Genomic DNA, 19,820 nt, shown 5'->3' with positions numbered 1-19,820 from the left:
ACTTCCCCTCCCTTGTTCAGATGTGCTCTCACCATTGCTCCATCTGCAAGACGCACGCTTCTATAGAAGTAAAATTGCCGTGCTGAGAAAATTAATGTACGAGGGCTGTTTCTTTTGTGGCACCGAAAATTTATTTCTAACACTATGAAGGTTCATAATATAGTCTCAGTAATTGCGTTAGTCAGTTCTCACACCGACTAAGGCATGGGCCACCACGTCTGACTATATTTTTGTACTTTTAGTAGAGAGGGGGTTTCATCATGTTGGCCAGGCTGGTCTTGAACTCCTGGCCTCAAGTGATCTGCCTGCCTCGGCCTCCCAAAGTGCTGGGACTACAGGTGTGAGCCACTGTGCCCAGCCAATAAAAAAATAAAGACTAACTAGGAATTTATTGGCTCACATAACTGCCAAGTTCAGGGGCAGGACCGGACCCCAAGGTAAACTGGGATGGAGGTGCTTGGACGACGTAGTGGGGTAGCCTTTGTCACAGCCCTAGCGCCCACTCCAAGCACCTCCATGTGCCGACAGCATTCCCTCCTCCCAATTTCAGGGAAAAATAAAATTCTCTAATAGTTCAAACCAAGTGAGACTGGAAGGCTGCACTGGTGTAGCTGCTCCAAAATAGGTCACTAGCCCATCCATAAACCATCGATGAGAGGTGGCCAGGAGCACAGGATGGCCTCCGGGACAGAGCTCCGTCTCCCTGACCTCCTGGGCTGAGGATGGGGCAAGAGAGAATACCCAAGGGTAGTCTGGGGTCTGAAGAGGAGAGCATCACACTGGCCTGGTGCAGCCTGGAAAAGCCCAAAAGCTCAGTGCATGGCCATGGGGAGCTCAGCTCCCCAGGGAGCCACGCGGGCAGCTCCCTGGCCCCCAGCCCACGCTGGAACTCACCCCTGGGCCCCGTCTACCTTGAGACTTGAACCCAGACCTCCTGCCCTCCGCAAGCTGGCCATCAATCTCAGAATTGAACTGAGTTTCACAAACCATTTTGTCCCTTGAAGTAGGGACAGCCCTGGAGAGTGAGGCCCCACGTGGGCTGTCCCTTTCGAGGCTGTGGCCTTCAGCCAGTGTTGCTGATTGGGGAGAGGAGGGAGGACGCTGGCTCTGCTCCTGAGACACCCCATTTGGGACATGGGGACAGTAACACAAGTCCCGTGGGGAGGAGGATGGGGACGACAGCCCCTGCCTACCCCACAGCACGGAGCCTGCTTACAGCGGCTGCACTGGTATCTTCCTCGAGAGGAGTGGGGCTGCTCGGGGCCACCAACCACAGGGATCCCAGCAGCTTCTTGGTTGGAGAAATACTTCGTGAAGGACCAAAAGGGAGCCACGGGCACAAAGCCTGGGGCGTGTGTGTTGGAGGCAGCACGGGCAGGGACAGGACTGTGGGGATGAGGAGCCAGGGACACCTGGGGACGGCCCACGGGGGCTGGACGGGTGACCGGGGAGGAGACCCCTTTTGCGTTCAGGTGTTGTCAAAAACCCAAAGAACGAGTTTACAGAGAAATGTTGCAAAGATCCCAAAACACACAGGTTTCTATATATATATATATATTTTTTTTCAATAATTCTTTATTTTCCCCTTTTTTATCCATTGGGGAGCCGCGAGGGGCCAAGGACAGTGACAACCCGGACGGGCAGGGGATGCTAATGCCACACTGTCCTCTGAGCCCGCTGCTGGAGCCCCGAGTGGGGAGCATGGGGCAGAGGAGCCGGGAGACACAGCAGCTCTGCGGCCCCTCCCTGCTCCTGGTGTGGGGCTGGACCCCTGTGATCAAAGCCCCTGCTCTGTCCTGGACTGTTTGGGGAAATCGGGTGCCCCCGGTGTGGGCATTTTGGGAAGGCTCTGAGGACAGCCATCTCCCTGGGCAATGGGGCCCGGACTGAGACTCTGGCTGCTGCCTCCACGTCCCTGGGTGTCCACAGAGCAGGGGACATGCTAGGGGAGGCGGCCCAGCTTGGGGCATCCCGCAACTGACGTCTAAGCATGGTCGGTGGGTGACTTCCAGGGGAGCGGGGTGTGGACGGTCCGGGCCATTTGCCCACGGCCCAGCAGCCCAAGGCTCTGCTGTGACAGGCCAGGCTGTGTGTGGCAAGGCTGTGACGGCCCAGGGCCCAGCTGGGGTGCTCCTGCACAACTGGGTCTTGGCTGGAGACCAGGTGGAGGCCACCTGAGGGCTCGGTGCAGGGGAAGATTAGGGAGCCCCCAAACTCGCCGTCTCCACCTCTGCCCGGTGTGGTCAGCTTTGCCTTCCAGCTTCTCTTTTCTGAACCCCAGGTATTTTATTACTACTGTTACTTTTAGAGACGGTCTTGCTCTGAGGCCCAGGCTGCAGTGCAGTGGCGGGATCATGGCTCACTGCAGCCTCGACCTCCTAGGCTCCACCAATCTTCCTGCCTCAGCCCCCCAAAAAACTGAGACCACAGGCACTGGCCCCACACCCAACGAACTTATTTTTTGTAGAGATGGGGTCTTGCTACATTGCCCAGGCCGGCCTCGACCTCCCGGGCTCAAGCAATCCTTCCGCCTTAGCCTCCTGAGTAGTTGGGGCTTCAGATGCAAGCTACGGGACCCATTCTGAGCTGTATCTGAAACGCGACCATTGTGGTGTTCCCACTTACCAATTCCCGCCTCGCTGGCATAACCTGCTGGCCACAGGCTGTGCCGTCCAGCTCTGCGAAGACAAGACTCAGCCCTTAGCCCCCGGAGTTGGAAAGACACAGAAGCAGGTGCACGGAGTGGAGCCAGGTGTGTGTAAGGTGCAAAGCAGGCCCCACGGCAGCAGCCACAGCCACATGGGTCCAGGGTTGGGTGGGAATGGAGGGGCTGGAGCAGATGGCACAGCCCTCGGAGTCCCGTCCAAATGGAGGTGAGGACGAGACAGATGTCTGGCCACCCGTAGGCCTCGGGAAACAGGCTCACAGGTTCTGCTGACCAGCCGCCTTTGTGGAGGACTAAGACTGGGGAGGAATGCTCCCAGGGCACGAGGGGAGCTCCCGAGAAACGCAGTCACGGGAGAAAACATCAGAGCGCTGGGATTAACGAGGTGGGGAGCATCCGCCTGTCCTGCTCGGGAGGTGGGGACACAGCCGACAGCTATCCCTGAGGCATCTCTGAGCACCGTGGGAGGGTCCAGGAAGCGACCCCTCGACCCTGCACCCCCGATCAAGACTTTGCCCACAGCAGGGGAGTGGGGCCGCCAGGGAGGGCAGGCACGGGCAGTCCCCAGGGGAATGAGAGACGAGGGCCGTGGCTGAGCTTCCAGCAGCTGCCCTGGTGCACCCGGTTCGCTCGTGTCCAACAGGAACCCCCAGAGACTCTGCCTACAAAGCCAGAGTGAGCCCAGCCTTCCCCTGCGGGTGAGAGGGTGGGCAGCTGCTGACCCCAGCCCCGCCCCGGCTGCCTGTGCGCACAGCGGCTGCCCTGGCTTTCCAGACTGTCTGACCAGCGGAGCCTGGTCCCTGATGGCCAGAGCTGAGCAGGGAGGGGAGGGAAAGTTCCAGAATGACCAGGAAGCAGAAGTGTCTCAGACTCCCCAGGCTGGCCTGGCTGGGAACTGGCTCCCAGTCACCGGGCCTTCATTCCCCGCCCCCAGCAAGGACCTGAGCCCCACTCCAGGGCTTGGTGTGGCAACAGCCCGAGGGCTGGACCCTGACGCGGCATCCAGCCGTCCTTGGACAAAGCAGCACGGGAGCCAGCGACCAGGCCGGGCAGCCTATCTCCTTTTCTGTTTCCTTTTAATGACTTCGTTTCAAAGAAGAGCCATCTCCTGACCAGGGAGGGGGCGTGTCAGTGCAACAAAGACGAGGCCCTGGCAGCCACGAGAGCCCTCCAGATGTCTTGAGGACGCCGTCTCTAGCCGGGTGGGCCACCGGGTGGGGACAGACAATGACAAGAGACAAGAGACAGCCGCTCAGCCACCCTGCCAGTCCCGGGCGCTATGCCAGAGCCTGCCCCATCCTGGGCCAGGGGCTAAGGCACCAGGGCGGCGGGAGCGCGGGCCAGTCTGGGCAGTCGCAGTGCCGGGCCTCAGCAGACCTGCGGCTCGCAGTCCCCGACCTGCAGCCCCTTGCTCAGGAGGAAGGCGTCCTGCTTGGGGTCGCGGCCCAGGAAGCGCTTCAGCATGGCGCTGGCGTCCTCGGAGCCGCCGGGTCTCAGGATGCAGCTTCTGTAATCCATGCCGACCTGCCAAGGAGACAGGGCACTGTGGCCAGGTGGAAACCCAGGGAGGAAGGCAAAGGACCCCGGGAGTCTGCATACCCTCGCCCAGGGGGCCTCGGAGCAACCCCTTCCAGGCTCCCAGGGAGGCCTGCAGGCCGCCTGCATCAGCACGGGTGGGGGAGCGCAGGTGCCTTTCGTCAGAATCTCAGAGCAGGGGTGCGTACTGAGGGGCCAGCAGAGCCCCAAACTCCCCAAACTCCAGAGGTGGCTCCCCCTATCAGCCCCCACTGAAATCCCAGGCTAAGCCCATGAACAGAAGTGGCTGAGCCTCTGGCTAGACAAGGTGGGAGCTGCTTGCGCTCTGGGCCACCCTAAAGGCCTGGGTTCGAGCCTATCCCTGTGACGGTGGGACTACGGGCAGGTGAGGCAAGGAGGAGACCGCAAGGCGGCCGGAGCTGGCCACCAAGGAGACCCCAACGCCCCAGAGCCCCGCAGGCGCCTGCGTGGACGGCAGGCTACAGAGCCAGGCAGCCACGGTCCCAGCTCCCAGCCCCTGGCCGGTCCTCAGAGGCGGGACCCCCCACCTCAGCAGCAGGGGGAGCTGCTGGAGGCTGTCTCATGAGGCGGGTAGGTCCCTGCTGGTCTATGAAGACAGGGGGCTTGTCGGACCATTGCTCCCCCAGTTCCTGGCCTCTGCACCTCTGTAAAGGGAGCAGCTGAGCGTCTGGGTTTGGTGGCCCCGAGGTACCTGCAGGCTGCCCAGTGCAATGTTGCACCTAGACTGGGCAGGGCCGGCTCTCAAAGCTGGTAGCCACCTGTTCCTTGTGAGGGACTCTGGCGGCTGCCCTGAGCCTGGGTCGCACCAAGTCAGCGGGAGGCACAGGCCCACACGGTGTAAAGGCCTCACTTCATAGTGAGGACACTGGAGGTTGGAGAAGCAAATAAATGGCAAACGCCAAGCCAGCCTTCCCCAGAGAAGGGTCTGTCTCAGTCCATGGCTCTGAGGCCGATCACGCAGATCCCGGAAGGACTCGTGTGGGAAGACACGGAGCTCCCAGCACTCACAGCCCCAGGCCTGAGGGGACGGTGTGGAGCTTCCTGCAGGGCCCAGTGGGGAGCTGTGGGCAGCACCGCACCAAGACCAGAGGGTGCCTCGGCTGGGATGGCTCATCCGGCACCCCGGGCCCAGGCCCACCCTGCCACTCAGGACGCCCTCCCCGCTTCCCGGTCCTCCTCACCCCACCGTTCAGGACACCCTCCCCATCCCAGCCTCCCCCTCACCCCGCCGTTCAGGACGCCCTCCCCATCCCAGCCTCCCCCTCACCCCGCCGTTCAGGACGCCCTCCCCGTCCCCGCCTCCCCCTCACCCTGCCGCTTAGGACGCCCTCCCCGTCCCCAACTCCCCCCACCCCGCCGTCCAGGACACCCTCCCTGTCCCCGCCTCCCCCCACCCTGCCGTTCAGGGCGCCCTTCGCGTTCCCCGGTCCCCACATACTTTGCTGTTCAGGACGCCCTCCCTGTCCCTAGTCCCCACGTACCTTGCTGTTGAGGACGCCCTCCTGCTTGAAGCGCGTGTGGAACATGTCCATGGAATACACCTCGCTCCACAGGTACCCGTAGTACTGGGCATCGTAGCCACCCGCCAAGTGGCCGAAGGTTGCAGGCATGTTGGTTCCTGGGACAGACACATGGCGGGGTTCACGCTGTAGCCCCCACCCCGTGCTCCTCCCCCAGGAAAAGACGTCCAGCCAGACTCCTGAGACCCCTGCCCGGAATGGGGAGAAGCTGGAGGATCACAGCGAGGGCTGGAACCCGCCGGATACTTCTAGAACCAGAGCCAGCCACAAAGCGAGGGCCACAGGTCTCTGCCACTCTCCTGGAAGGACAGGAGCTCATTTAATGGGGCTGTCAGCTGCCACAAAGCAAACGTCCCCATTATGAGATTGCGTCAATAAAGCAAGGCACGCCCATGCAACAGCACAGGCAACGCTGCCGAAAACGCTTGTGGAAAGATGTTTTAAAGTCTTTGGGGCATTAAGCCAGCAAAATACCACCCATGTTAAAATCATGCTGTATTTCCAAGTTCTGGATCCTTGCAAGCGTGTATGAACACACATGCACACAGGACAACAGGTGTGATGGAAACAGGGCCCACTTATCATCATCAGGATCGGACACTCCTGGGCCTTCCTGTACTTCTCCGGGCTTTTTACAAAGCATGTGTCATACATTTGCATCAAGAAAACGCCAGCTTCATTCGAAGCAAAGGCTCCAGGGCACACACCCCTCCTGGGGGCTGGGGCTGCACACCGCCCTCCACCCTGGGCCTGCAGCTGCCTCTCGGCTGGGTCTGTCCCCCGAGGAGCCTGGGACGTGCTCCGCGGCTCCCCAGCAGGGACTCCTGCACTTAAGTGCAGCATGGGGACCAACTCCCTTCACCTTCCCAGGGAAGCAGCCGAGGCCCCAAATTCCAGGGTGTGCCCGGCTCAAGGTGGCTACCTGGCGTGGCCGGGACCCCGAGGATCTCCTGGCAGAGTCGCGCGTACTCCTCGGCGGGGTCTGCGTCCGTCTGCGTGTGCAGGGCCTGGTCCACCTTGGCGAGGACGATCTGACGCAGGTTGAAGAGGCCTGGGTGGAGGGGGAGGAAGGAGCTGGCCTCTGCACCTGCCGCAGCCCACTCTGCCCAGAGCTCTGACCGCCTCCCCGGGCACATGCCAGGCCCCAGCTGTGTGCCGCCACCGCCGAGGTTAGCGCCCTTCCCCAGACGGGCGGGTGCACCTGTGTTGGCCTGCCGGGACTCAATGAGTTTCTCCAGGAGCTCCTGGGGCACCGCGCTGCCCGTGCGGTAGTGCCGAGACATCCGCAGCAGCGGCTCCTTCTCCCACACCCAGTTCTCCAGCATCTGCGACGGCGCCTCCACGAAGTCCCGTTCCACGTGGGTCCCGCTGAACATGGCGAACTCTGCCTGCGGGGGTGGGGCAGAGCCTCAGAATACCCAGGCCCTGCCCGGCCCCTTCCTGCCAGCCTGGCCTGTGTCAGCTGCCACAGTGCAAACGGGGCAGGTGCACAGGTGACGTGCTGGGCCCGGCCCTCCCACCCTAAACCTGGAAAACGACCGGGACCCCGAGGCCCCTGGGCTGCTGCTGGCTGCCTGTGCCAGCAGGACGCACCTGAAGATGCCGGCCACATGCCCCGTTCCCGGAGGCCACCCACACCTCCCCCCATCCACAGAGCCGCTGATCCCTGAAAGCTCTGCACCCCAGAGGGGTTGGGACTTGGGTTTGGCCAGGTCCAGGTCCTGGCCAAACCAGGACCTGTGAGGCGTGCTGCATCTCCCTGCTTGTGAGTGTGTGGAACCTTCCCTAAAGGCACAGCCCTTGACCAAGTCCTGCTGGAAGCGTGGCTGGCAGCCGAGGGCCAGGGAACCCCTGGGTGATCCTCAAGGTCCTCTCTGCAACACCGAGGCTTTTCCGTTCCAAGGACCACACAGCCATGCTCCTCGTCCCGACGGACTGCACCAAGGAACTCGCCGTGCCAGGCGCCAGGCACACGCAGAAAGCAGCACGCAAAGCGGGCTTGCAGGCACGTGTGTGGGCACCTGTGCAGGCACCTGTGTGGATATGCACACGCGTGTGCTGGCTACGAGTGCTGTGCAAACACTGTGGTGGGGAAGCCAGGAAAGGCGGACACAAGGTTGATCCTCATTCCTGGACTCCGTGTTTTCAAACTCGCCTACCAAGACCCACGGAAACGCCAGAGGCCAGCACTGTGGCATTCCTCAGAAGCCCCTCAGACGGCCCTCAGAAGGGCCGCGCTCTGTCTTCTCGCTTCAGCTTATTTTGTGAGCAAGCGTCGTTTTCTCAGTCTAGTGGGGGCACGGTGTTTGCATTTTGGGTTTAAAAGGTCCCAAGCGTCGTTCAGAGCACTGTCTCGTGTCCCTCAGCACCAGGAGGCCATGATGCGCCTCACGGGGACACCCTGTGTGTGCAAGCTGCGCCCAGCCGTGGGTGACAGAGCTGCCAGCCATGTGTTCAACGTGAACCCGTCAGCGCTGCACAGCAGTTAGGCGTCTTGAACCCAAAACACACACGGTAAGGTTCTGGAATGATCAGTTGGCGAACACGTGACCAGAGGCTCCTGGGAACCCAGCCCTGGTCGGACGGACGGCTCTGCATGCACTTCTCAGGGTTCTCGGCGACTTCACAGGACAGAGCCTTTCTGAGGAGCGACAGCTGACTGTGTGCCAGGAAAGATGCTTGCAACAAGTTGGCACCATTTTGGCCAGGTTGGTCTTGAGCTCCTGACCTCAGGTGATCTGCCCGCCTCGGCCTCCCTAAGTGCCGGGATTACAGGCGTGGGCCACCACGCCCTGCCAGAATGTGACGACTTAGAGACAGGATGTCTAAGGTCAAGTGAGGTTGCTGGGCGGGCCCCGATCCAGCGTGACTGGGGTCCCTGTAAGGAGATGAGGACCCACACAGGACGCCCGCATGAGGATGCAGGGAGGCGGTGGCGTCTGCAGGCCAGGGAGAGACCTGGAGGGAGCCAACCCTGCTGACACTGTGACCTCCGACTCCAGTCTCCAGGACCACGAAGAAATACACGTCCTTGGTGTAAGCCCTGGTCTGTGGTGTTTTGCTGGGGCAGCCCCAGGACACGGGCATGAGAAGGAGCCACCATCTTTGGGTGGCACTGGATGAAGGAGCCACCGGTCGGGCGCAGAGAGAGCCGGAAGCTGAAGCCTCGGGCTTGGACCCTGCTGACCACAGGCAGCCCCTGCCCCTGCCCCTGCCCCTGCCCAGGCCCCACACCCACCTGGGAGCAGAGCTGGTGCATCACGTGGCCAAACTCATGGAAGTAGGTCTCCACCTCGTCATGCTGCAGCAGCGAGGGCGTGTCGGCCGTGGGCTTGGTGAAGTTGGCCACCATGGCCGCGATGGCGATCTGGCGGCTCCCGTCCTGCCGCAGGCAGCCGGGCTGCAGGCCGAAGCAGGCCGCGTGCCCGTACTTTCCTTCCCTGGGGAGGGAGGCGGTGTCAGGTCCCGTGGGGACTAGAGACACCACAAGGTCCCTGACTCCGCATCCCTCAGCCCACCTGACTGATAACCGAGAACGCCGGGCACCTCTGAGGTTCTGAACCTCCCTCTCAGCAGAGGTGACTTGGCACAGGGCAGCACGAAAACCACGGCCAGGCCCCGGCTGCCATTCCTCCCCTAAAAGACTCCGGCCTGGGCAGAGCTGCGCCCTGTCTGGGTGGCCGAGTGAGTGGAAACAGGGACAGCCGCATTTTTGGCCCCTGTGGTGTGCCCACGGCTGCTATGTCTCGGGGTTCATCCCCGAGGCCCCATGGAGCAGGCAACGACTTCCTTCCCGTCTCAGACAGGAACGCCGGGCTCTGAGGAGACCCAGGGCCTGGGTGCACCCCCCGCCCCCACTGCCCTCACCCACCGCGGGTACAGGTCCAGGTAGAACTTGCCGACCACCTCCCCCGAGGCCGCGTCCCTGGCGGTGTAGAGCCGCACGTCCTCGTGCCAGGCGCTGGCGCCCTCCTCGTGGTGGAAGGCCAGCCCCAGGAGCTCCTGGTAGATGCCCAGCAGCCCCTGCGTGACCACCTGCACGGGGAAGTACTCCTTGAGCAGGTTCTGGTCCACGCGGTAGCGCGTCTCCTCCACCTGGTTCATGTAGTAGCGCATGTCCCAGGCGTGGATGCGGCCGTCGAAGGTCAGGCCCCGGCGCTCACACTCCGCCTGCTTCAGCTCCAGAATCACCGCCCGCTCCTGCTCCCCCAGGGGCTTCAGCTTCTGCGCCAGCTCATCTGTGAGGAGGGCAGAAAGGTGGGCCTCTCGCCCTGCGGGCTCCTTCATGGCCCTGGGCTTGCCCGCCCGTGGCCGCGACTTCGTCAGCCTCCCTGTTCAGAAGGGAGGGCCCGCAGCTCCTAGCAAGGAGCCCAGCATCCTCGCACTCAGGGTGAGGGGCGGCGGAGCCGCGTGCAGGCATGGAACTGACTCCAGGGCCTGGGCACTTCCCTGTTCTGTGAGGGTCCCTCCAGGGGAGTGAGGGAGCCAGGGCAGGCGTCAGAAGTCCCTCTTTATGGAGGGAAAGGACAGGGATCTAGGAGTAGCCCCGACTGTCCCCTGGGGTGACCCTGAGAACCTTCCCCCAAGGGAGCCCGGTGGAGGAGGAAGGAAGGGCTACCTAGGAAGGTGGCCACGGTCTGGCTGGTCTTGGCCATGTTCATCTCCAGGACGTAGTCGGCGTGCGTGCAGAACCCCAGCAGGCGGGACTTCTGGGCCCGCAGCGTCACCAGCTCCTTGAGGATGGCGCAGTTCTCCTGCAACCGACACCACCACACTGTCGCCCGGGGGCGCCACTCCCTCCACCTCCAGGGCCATCACGCCCTGTCCGGGGGCCAGGGGCTCATATCCAGCTCCCCCTGATCTCTAGCCCCTGCCCCCTCTGCCTGTGTTACTACACAACTCTTCTGGTCACGCCACAAATGTCATTATAATCCCTCGAGTCCTTTTTGGAACCAGAAGGGGTGCAAATGACTCTAAGGCCTCACACGGAACGTGGTGTGGGGACGAGGGGCTGTCTGAGGAGCCTCCAGGGCATCACTGCTGCATGTGGGGACCCCCCCATGTCCAGGCCCTGGTTCCTAGTCTCAGGGGCTCTGCCCATCGCCACCGGCACACGACATGCACACGGCCTCACTTCTGAGGACTGGCACTGCCAACCAAGCCGGTGGGGGCGGGGGGACGACGCATAAAACCCATGCGATGTGTTTGCAAGGAGAAACAGAGGCCTGTTCAGGACAGATGGGCCCACCAGCACATGTGCTGGGTCCACAGGAAACCCACCTGTAACCAGGCAGGTGCGTGCAGAGCAGCGAGTCAAATGGGGGCCAGGCCAACCACCAGCAGCAAGCTCTCTGAGGCGGCACATCCCCTGGGACCTGGAACGCAGCCCGCCCGTGTGCTCCCTCTTGGCCTGGCCCTCACTCTGCCACTAGGACCCAAGCCTGGGGACCAGGATGGGATTGCCCAGTTGACCTTCCAAGGTGCACTGGGAAAGTCGAGGTGTGCCCAGCCCACAGGTCTGCCTACTCAGGCTTACAGCAACGTGAATTCACAGCCAGCCTGTAGAGGGCAGCCACATCCCATCTGAGCCCGCCGAGCTCCCGGTCCCCGAACAGCGAAGAGCCCCCCCTCTGCAGTGATCGGTGCCCACCCATCCCCCCATTGGTGCCTGCCCGTCCCCCGCAGTGATGGGCGCCCGTCCGTCCCTCACCCCCCTGCAGTGATCGGTGCCTGCCCATCCCTTTGCAGAGATCGGTGCGTATCCCCCTTTCGCCAGCCACACGGGCACCAACACGGTGTCGTCAGGGGACCACGGAGGCCCACTAGAGCTCCTGCCTGTTCCAGACAGCGAACGGGAGATGTGCAGAGGCCACCTGACTGACCACGCCATGGCGTCAGGGACAGTTACACACGTCCCTGTGGGAATGGCCGTCTGACACCGGTCACAGCGAGGCCTGGTCACAACCCACCTGTGGACCCAGGCTCAGGTCCGGGCACCATCATTTAAGACAAAAGGAATGATCTGGGCTGACACACCTGAGGGGCGGCTCCAGATAAGGGAAGGACGAGACGTGCCGTGGCCAGATGCTCAGAGCAGCAGCAGGAGGCTCAGCTTGGGAAGGATGAACTGGGCCCTGAGCTGTGGCCCCAGGGTCTGGGCGGAGCCCAGCACAGACACCTCCAGGGGGTGGCGGAGCCCCACAGGGAGGCCTCTGCTCGCCACTGGGCCTGGCCGGGGAGGTCCGGAGGCCATCCAAGTGCGCAGCCTGGAGGCACCTCACAGGCGTGCGGCAGATGCGCCCCACAAGCTCCAGACCCGCTGTCCTGGGGCCCCCGGCTGCGGCTTCTCACCTCCTTGCAGCGGCAGTTGAAGGCCTCCTCCACTTTCCTCCTGGTCTCGGGCACGTGGCATTTCTTCAGGAGGGGGAAGTAATGGGGGTACTTGAGGGTGACCTTCAATTTGCCGTCCTCCGTCTTCTCCAGGGAGTTCAGAAAGTCCTCGGGGAGCCCTCCTATGGGGACAGAACCAGGGTGGCTTTGACAGGGCTGAGGCGCCCACAGCCCGCAGTGTGTGTGCGGGAAGAGTGGGCTTCCCCTCTGCCTGGAAAGCTACAAGGGGGCCCTCAGCAAGCAGCCACAGCCGGGCCACCATCTGCTGCAATTCTCACGCCCCCCATCTAACCCCATCAAGAAACCCCCTGGCTCCCCCACAGCTCGGCCACCACCCGTCACGATTCTCACTTCCTCCCTCTAACCCCACCAGGAAACCCCCCAGCACCTGCCCCAGAGAAGGTAAAGCTAAATCCAGCTCAACCCCCCGATAGCGTGGGCTTCCAGGGCGCCGCACCACCCCCGTGTGTGAAGGGAGGAGGGAGGCGGGAACGGTGGCCCGGACACTGCACAAGGAAACCAGCGTTAGAGGCAGTGCCTCCCATCAAAAACGAAAACAGCAGGAGCGCCAAGCACACCGGGCCCTGGGCGGAGAAGGAAGCCCCGGGTGGAAGGGGGGGTACTGCTTTGCTTTTCCTGAAGGACGACCCCCAGGCAGAGCCTCCCGCTCAGAGCTGAGATCGCAGCACGCAGCCCCACGGCTCGGCCACTTCCAAGTGTGCCCCTCCAGAGAGACCCACTTCCCGCTCTCAGATCTTCTCACTGGAGCCCTGCTTTCCTTTCTCCACCCACAAAACCCCCGGCAGGACACAGCTCACCCCGCTGCTCGGCAGCCACACCCTCCCACCTGGCCCCCTGCCCCACAGCCCCAAGAGAGGTGGGGGCGGCAGCATCCCAGACTGAAACGCTCCGGGGTTCCCACCTCACGGCTCGGGAGATGCCAGGGCCACCAGGCCACTGTGCCTCAGGCTCGCAGCTTCGATGCAAAGCCTGGCTCACCCCAACCCCAGGGCGGTCAGGGTGGAAAGAATGATCGGGATGGGGGGCCAGGGGCAGATGGGGGACGTTTTGGGAGGCCAGCCCGCGGGTGTGGGTGGTGATGAGGGAGCTGAGAGTCTCGTGGTCTGCAGAGCCCCCTCCTTCCCGTTTGTGCCCCAGCACTAGCGCGGGTCTGGCGATTGTTTGCCGAGTGACTGCAGCATGAGGGGGAGGCCTCCCAGGACCTGACGATGTCCTTTCCAAGGACCACGGGCCTTCAAACAGCAGCTCCCCATCTCAACAGTGTAGTCACCCAACACTGGCAGTCGGAGACGGGAGTTAAAGGACAGCAAGGGAGACGGCCGGGGGCCCAGCAGCACTGGACTGGAAAAGAAGCTGGAAAGTGGACTCATGAAAGTTTATTTTTTTAGAAACAGGGTCTTGCTCTGTTGCCCAGGCCGCAATGGATAGCTCACGAATGCACAGTTCACGTTCACTGTGGCTCTGAACTCCCAGACTCAAGCAATCACCCCGCCTCAGCCTCCCGAGTGGCTGGGACCTCAGGTGTGCACCGGCATGCCCCACGGCACTTGTGGATTTGATACACAGACACAGGAGAGAAGAGTGTGCGTGTCCAGGAACGCCGTTCCCTGGCAGCGGTGAACAGACCTGGTGCCTAAATCACCATCCACTCAAAGGCACCAGGACTCCTCCAAGAAATGGCGCATCTGAGGGCTGGGCAGGGAGAGCACGGGACGAGCCTGTGACACCAAATGTCCACCAGTGAGAGCGGGCTCAGAGGCTGAGCCTGTGCGCTCCACAGTGAGAGTGGGCTCAGAGGCCAGTAGGTGCATTACAGGGACATGGGGACTGTCCAAAGGGGCTCCCGAGGGTCCATGTGGGACGATTTGAGCACTGGGATAAATGATAATGAATGATAACCCGGGAATAAGACAGAAACCTCATGCACATGGACAGAAACAAATCAGTAAGAAGACAGGTGAGGAGGGAAGGTTTGGAGTCACGGCAGGATGACTGATTCCCAGAGCGTGAGGGCGGCAGAAGTCATCCGTGGACATGGCAACTAGTGCATGACAACGTGTGAGTGACGGACACTCACAGGTCTCTGCTCTGGTTGGGTGTGACCGCTCCAAAATGCACGAGGAACTTAATGCCAGAGATGGTGGTAACAGGAGATAGGAGTATCGGGAGGTGGGGGTGTCGGGAGGTGGGGTGTCGGGAGATGGGGTGTCTAGAGGTGGGGTGTCAGGAGGTGGGGTGTCGGGAGATGGGGTGTCTAGAGGTGGGGTGTCAGGAGGTGGGGTGTCAGGAGATGGGGTGTCTAGAGGTGGGGTGTCGGGAGGTGGGGGTGTCGGGAGATGGGATGTCTAGAGGCGGGATGTCAGGAGGTGGGGGTGTCGGGAGATAGGGTGTCTAGAGGCGGGGTGTCAGGAGGTGGGGTGTCGGGAGATAGGGTGTCTAGAGGCGGGGTGTCAGGAGGTGGGGGTGTCGGGAGATGGGGTGTCTAGAGGTAGTGTGTCAGGAGGTGGGGTGTCGGGAGATGGGGTGTCTAGAGGTGGGGTGTCAGGAGGTGGGGTGTCGGGAGATAGGGTGTCTAGAGGCGGGGTGTCAGGAGGTGGGGGTGTCGGGAGATGGGGTGTCTAGAGGTAGGGTGTCAGGAGGTGGGGTGTTGGGAGATGGGGTGTCTAGAGGTGGGGTGTCAGGAGGTGGGGTGTCGGGAGATGGGGTGTCTAGAGGTAGGGTGTCAGGAGGTGGGGGTGTCGGGAGATGGGGTGTCTAGAGGTGGGGTGTCAGGAGGTGGGGTGTCGGGAGATAGGGTGTCTAGAGGCGGGGTGTCAGGAGGTGGGGGTGTCGGGAGATGGGGTGTCTACAGGTAGGGTGTCAGGAGGTGGGGTGTCGGGAGATGGGGTGTCTAGAGGCGGGGTGTCAGGAGGTGGGGTGTCGGGAGATAGGGTGTCTAGAGGCGGGGTGTCAGGAGGTGGGGGTGTCGGGAGATGGGGTGTCTAGAGGTAGGGTGTCAGGAGGTGGGGTGTCGGGAGATGGGGTGTCTAGAGGTGGGGTGTCAGGAGGTGGGGTGTCGGGAGATGGGGTGTCTAGAGGTGGGGTGTCAGGAGGTGGGGGTGTCGGGAGATGGGGTGTCTAGAGGTGGGGTGTCAGGAGGTGGGGTGTCGGGAGATGGGGTGTCTAGAGGCGGGGTGTCAGGAGGTGGGGGTGTCGGGAGATGGGGTGTCTAGAGGCGGGGTGTCAGGAGGTGGGGTGTCGGGAGATGGGGTGTCTAGAGGCGGGGTGTCAGGAGGTGGGGTGTCGGGAGATGGGGTGTCTAGAGGCGGGGTGTCAGGAGGTGGGGGTGTCGGGAGATGGGGTGTCTAGAGGCGGGGTGTCAGGAGGTGGGGTGTTGGGAGATGGGGTGTCTAGAGGCGGGGTGTCAGGAGGTGGGGTGTCGGGAGATGGGGTGTCTAGAGGCGGGGTGTCAGGAGGTGGGGTGTCGGGAGATGGGGTGTCTAGAGGCGGGGTGTCAGGAGGTGGGGTGTCGGGAGATAGGGTGTCTAGAGGCGGGGTGTCAGGAGGTGGGGGTGTCGGGAGATGGGGTGTCTAGAGGTGGGGTGTCAGGAGGTGGGGTGTTGGGAGATGGGGTGTCTAGAGGCGGGGTGTCAGGAGGTGGGGTGTCGGGAGATGGGGGTGTCGGGAGATGTGGCTATCGGGAGATGGCGGTGTTGGAGATGGTGGTGTTGGGAGATGGCAGGATTGGGTACTGGGGCCTTCAACAGGCAGTCAGGTCATGTGGGCTCCACCTTCAGGAATGGATGAAGGTATGGACGGGTTAATGTGGCAGTGGGACTGGGGCTTTGTGCGGAGGAGGGACCTGGGTGGAGCTGGCTCGCTCAGCCCCCTCCCCTTGCCAGGTGACACCCTGGCCGCCTCAGGGCTCCAGAGTCCCCACCAGGAAGAAGACCCTCGTCAGATACAGCCCCTCGACCTGGGACTTCTCAGTCTCCAGAGCCGTGACAAGTTAATTCCTTTTCTTATAAACTACATGGCTTCAGGTCTTCTGTTGTAAGCAGAAGAAAAGGGACTAAGGCAGAGTGTCTCCTGACAAGTGACTGACCACGACACCCCAGGAAACAGGTCCCGGGGCAGCGGAGAGCCCTGGAGGACCGTCACCCAACACGCTAGCCACCTGCGTGATGGTGTCACCCGGCCACGTGGGACTCAAGCCACCTGCACGGGAGGCCCTGCAGGCCGGACAAATGAAACAGCGCTCCCAAGAGTTAGACACCAAAATCGACAAACACTCTTGAGTTTGCAGGATGGCAAACATGAAAACAAACAGGCAGAGAAAACACTGACAAGAACAAAACTGGCGGAAACTGGCTGGAACCCACATGAGCCAGCAGAGTCTGTGCAGAACCAGCTCATGGACATCAACTGAACTTCCACCGCGCTTCACACCGACGTCCCCAGGATTCGCACCGGGACCCTGAGCTGGCATGGACAGATAACTGTGCGTGCCCGAGGACCTTCCAGACCTTCCCTTTTCCTTCCACCAATCACCTGCTCATCCCAGAACCCACCTCTACACCTTCTCGAATGAAAGTACTGCCTGAAAGCCGGCGCAGGAGGCAGATTTGAGCTGGACGCCCGGTCTCCTTGGGAGTCACTTGCAACTGAAAAGCTTTTGTTTCCTCAAAACCTTGGTGCCATGGCACTGGCTTCCAGCACATCGGGCACCGAGCCCTTCTGCTTGCTAACACGGGCAGGTGGGAGGGGCAGCCCCACAGGGCTGTGGCGGGGACAATGTGGGTGGCCGCGGGGACGGCGCGGGTGGCTGCAGGGATGGTGTGGGTGGCTACGGGAATGATGTGGGTCATCAGTGCACCCACTGAGTGGCAGGCTGGGCTCCCGGGCTGGAAACGTGCTTTACGGCAGATCGTAGCCCGCTGTCTCTCCTGAGTGCCCGGAGCTGAGGGGGTAGGATGTGCTGCCCGAGACACAGAAAGGCCAAGCGAGGGGCTGGCAGCCAAGCTTGGCGATGCCTGACGTGCGAGTGCTCCCTCAGGAAACATGCGCCCAGCTGACCGCACATCAAGCCACCCGTGGAGGCCTTGGGCCATGAGGGCCTTGTCCCCACCTGTCACCTCAGTGGCAACCACATTCAGAATCTAGAAGTGGAGGTTATATTCTGTAGCACCCATCAGAATGTTCCGGCCGGCTAGGTGCGAGGGCTCATGCCTGTAATCCCAAAACTTTGGGAGGCTGAGGCGGGCAGATGGCCTGAGCCCAGGAGTTTGAGACCAGCCTGACCAACACAGCGAAACCATCTCTACTAAAAATAAAAACATTGGCCAGGTGTGACGGTGCATGTCTGCAGTCCCAGCTACTCAGGAGGCTGAGACAGGAGATTCACTTGAACCCAGGGGGCGGAGGTTGCAGTGAGTGGAGATCGTACCACTGCACTCCAGCCTGGACAGTAGAGCAAGACTCCATCTCAAAATAAATAAATAAATAAATAAATAAATAAATAAAATAAAATAAAAATAAAGGCAGGCAGGAAGTGGGGTCTCAAGGGAAAACTGTGGTTACCTCAGGGCCACGGCTGAGACTGGCACCCTTGGCCGCCCAGTCCGGCCTGGGCTCCCGCCACTGCCAGGGACATTTTCTATCAGGGCAGCATCTTGATGGGACAGACCACGGCCCTCCCCAAGGAGGGGTCAGAGCTTTTGGCTGTAAACAGCCCTGGAGTGCTCCCAGTGAGGAAAGCCGTCGGCCCAGGGCGGTCAGGTCCATGTACCTCGGCCTCCTGCCGCCCTTCAGCACAGAAGCCCACAGGAGGAAGCGGCGGCCCCCGAGGGCCTGGCAGGCCTGCAGTGAGTCCCAGGACCGATGGCAACCCATTCCCCACTGCCCAGCCCCTACCTAGCTCCTCGAGCGTGAAGGGCAGGAAGGTCGTGTCCTCATTCAGGTTCTTGTTGAAGTCGATGCACAGGAGGCTCAGTTTCTTCTTGATGCTTTTGATTTTCTGGAGACAAAGGCAAGACGTGAGAGGAAGGAGAGACCGGGGCGGGCGCTGCAGGAAGACGCAAGGTCCTGGGAACACTCCCACCAAGGGTGGAGGGAGCACTCCCCACACCCAGCACTCCCTGGGACGCAGCACTCCCCGTGCCCAGTACTCCCCAGGATGGAGCACTCCCTACACCCGGTACTCCCCACACCCAGTACTCCCCGGGACCCAGCACTCCCCCTGCCTGAGCACTCCCTGAGCTCAGTCCTCCCCATGCCCAGTACTCCCCGGGACCGAGCACTCCTCACACTCAGCACTCCCAGCACCTAGCACTCCCTGTGCCCAAGCACTCCCTGAACCCAGCACTCCCCAGGACCCAGCATGCCCTGGGACCCAGCACTCCCCACACCCAGCACTCCCCCGCCATGTACTTCCTGCACCCAGCACTCCCTGGGACTGAGTACTCCCTGTGCCCAGCACTCCCTGGAATCGAACATTGCCCACACCCAGCACTCCCTACACCCAGCACTCACGTCCTGAGTTTCTCTGGGGAGGTGAAGCCCATTTCTCCGGCCCAGCTTGATTAGCCGCTCCAGGTACCGTGCAGCCTCGGGCCTCAGTGAGTCCTTCTGAACTTTCTCCTGGAATAAAAACGTCAAAGCATGTAGGACGTGGGCCAGTGCAGCTGCTCCAAAGAAAAGTTTGGCAGTTCCTTAAAAATCTGATCATCTGGCCCCCATGTGACTTGGCAACTGCACTGCTGGGCATTTATCTCAGAGAACTGACGACCTGCGACTACACAAAACCCAAGCGAACATTTGCTTTGTTTGGACGAGCCCTGCACTACCATCAGCCCAGAGCTCCTTCACCAGGGCAGTGGCCGAACGGGAACAAGATTGCTGACTGCCCCCAGGTCCGTATCAGGGTGTAGATGATGCCATCGTTTTGCAAAACGTCACCCCTGGGGGATGTGGGCAAAGTCGACAAGGGCACTCGATTATTTGCTGCACCTGCATGGGAACCTCTAGTTGTTTCAACAGAAACTCTGGGAGGTGGAGGTGGGAGGATTGCTTGGGCCCAGGAGTTTGAGACAAGTGTAGGCAACATTGTGAGACCCTGTCTGTATTTAAAAAAAAAAAAATAGGCTGGGCGTGGTGGCTCACGCCTGTAATCCCAGCACTGTGGGTGGCCAAGGCGGGCAGATCACAAGGTCAGGAGATTGAGACCATCCTGGCTAACATGGTGAAACCCCATCTCTACTAAGAATACAAAAAACAAAAAATTAGCCGGGCGAGGTGGCGGCGCCTGTAGTCCCAGCTACTCTGGAGGCTGAGGCAGGAGAATGGCGTCAACCCGGGAGGCGGAGCTTGCAGTGAGCCGAGATCGCGCCATTGCATTCCAGCCTGGATGACAGAGCGAGACTCCGTCTCAAAAAAAAAAAAAAAAAAATAAATAAATAAAATAGTAAGAATCCACTGCTATCATGGGCCACCCTGATCTGTATTTACCAAAGCACCAGGGCTGCATGTTCCTGACACTGGGGGATACATCAGCACATTCCTGGGGGTTCTCGCCTAAGAGGATGAGCAGCAGCAGGACCGGGGGTCCTCGCCTAAGAGGATGAGCAGCAGCAGGAGGGTCTCTGGGTCTCTCCTGATCATGTGACACCAACAGCAAAGCCCCATGCATG

General features: G+C 61.4%; 1 protein-coding gene across 3 annotated transcripts in view; it reads right to left on the bottom strand.

The window, feature by feature from the left end:
• Positions 1-3,727: 3,727 nt before the first annotated feature.
• Positions 3,728-19,820, bottom strand: part of THOP1 (thimet oligopeptidase 1) — a 321,982-nt gene continuing 305,889 nt past the window's right edge. For 2 of the 3 annotated variants that reach the window (XM_077978999.1, XM_077978998.1), the window contains 11 exons: positions 18,664-18,771; positions 18,046-18,148; positions 12,094-12,254; positions 10,361-10,496; positions 9,614-9,980; positions 8,981-9,182; positions 6,944-7,130; positions 6,665-6,793; positions 5,704-5,840; positions 4,914-5,087; positions 3,728-4,189 (listed from right to left, as the gene is read on the bottom strand). In XM_077978999.1, coding sequence (XP_077835125.1) covers positions 4,034-4,189; positions 4,914-5,087; positions 5,704-5,840; positions 6,665-6,793; positions 6,944-7,130; positions 8,981-9,182; positions 9,614-9,980; positions 10,361-10,496; positions 12,094-12,254; positions 18,046-18,148; positions 18,664-18,771 — 1,860 coding nt within the window. In that variant the 3' untranslated portion in view covers positions 3,728-4,033. The remainder of the gene's footprint in view (positions 4,190-4,913; positions 5,088-5,703; positions 5,841-6,664; positions 6,794-6,943; positions 7,131-8,980; positions 9,183-9,613; positions 9,981-10,360; positions 10,497-12,093; positions 12,255-18,045; positions 18,149-18,663; positions 18,772-19,820) is intronic. The other variant, XM_028839934.2, reaches the window with a different exon arrangement.

This window comes from Macaca mulatta, chromosome 19 (genome assembly GCF_049350105.2).
Source record: "Macaca mulatta isolate MMU2019108-1 chromosome 19, T2T-MMU8v2.0, whole genome shotgun sequence".
Classification (NCBI taxonomy): domain Eukaryota; kingdom Metazoa; phylum Chordata; class Mammalia; order Primates; family Cercopithecidae; genus Macaca; species Macaca mulatta.
This window is presented reverse-complemented; position numbering and strand designations above follow the sequence as displayed.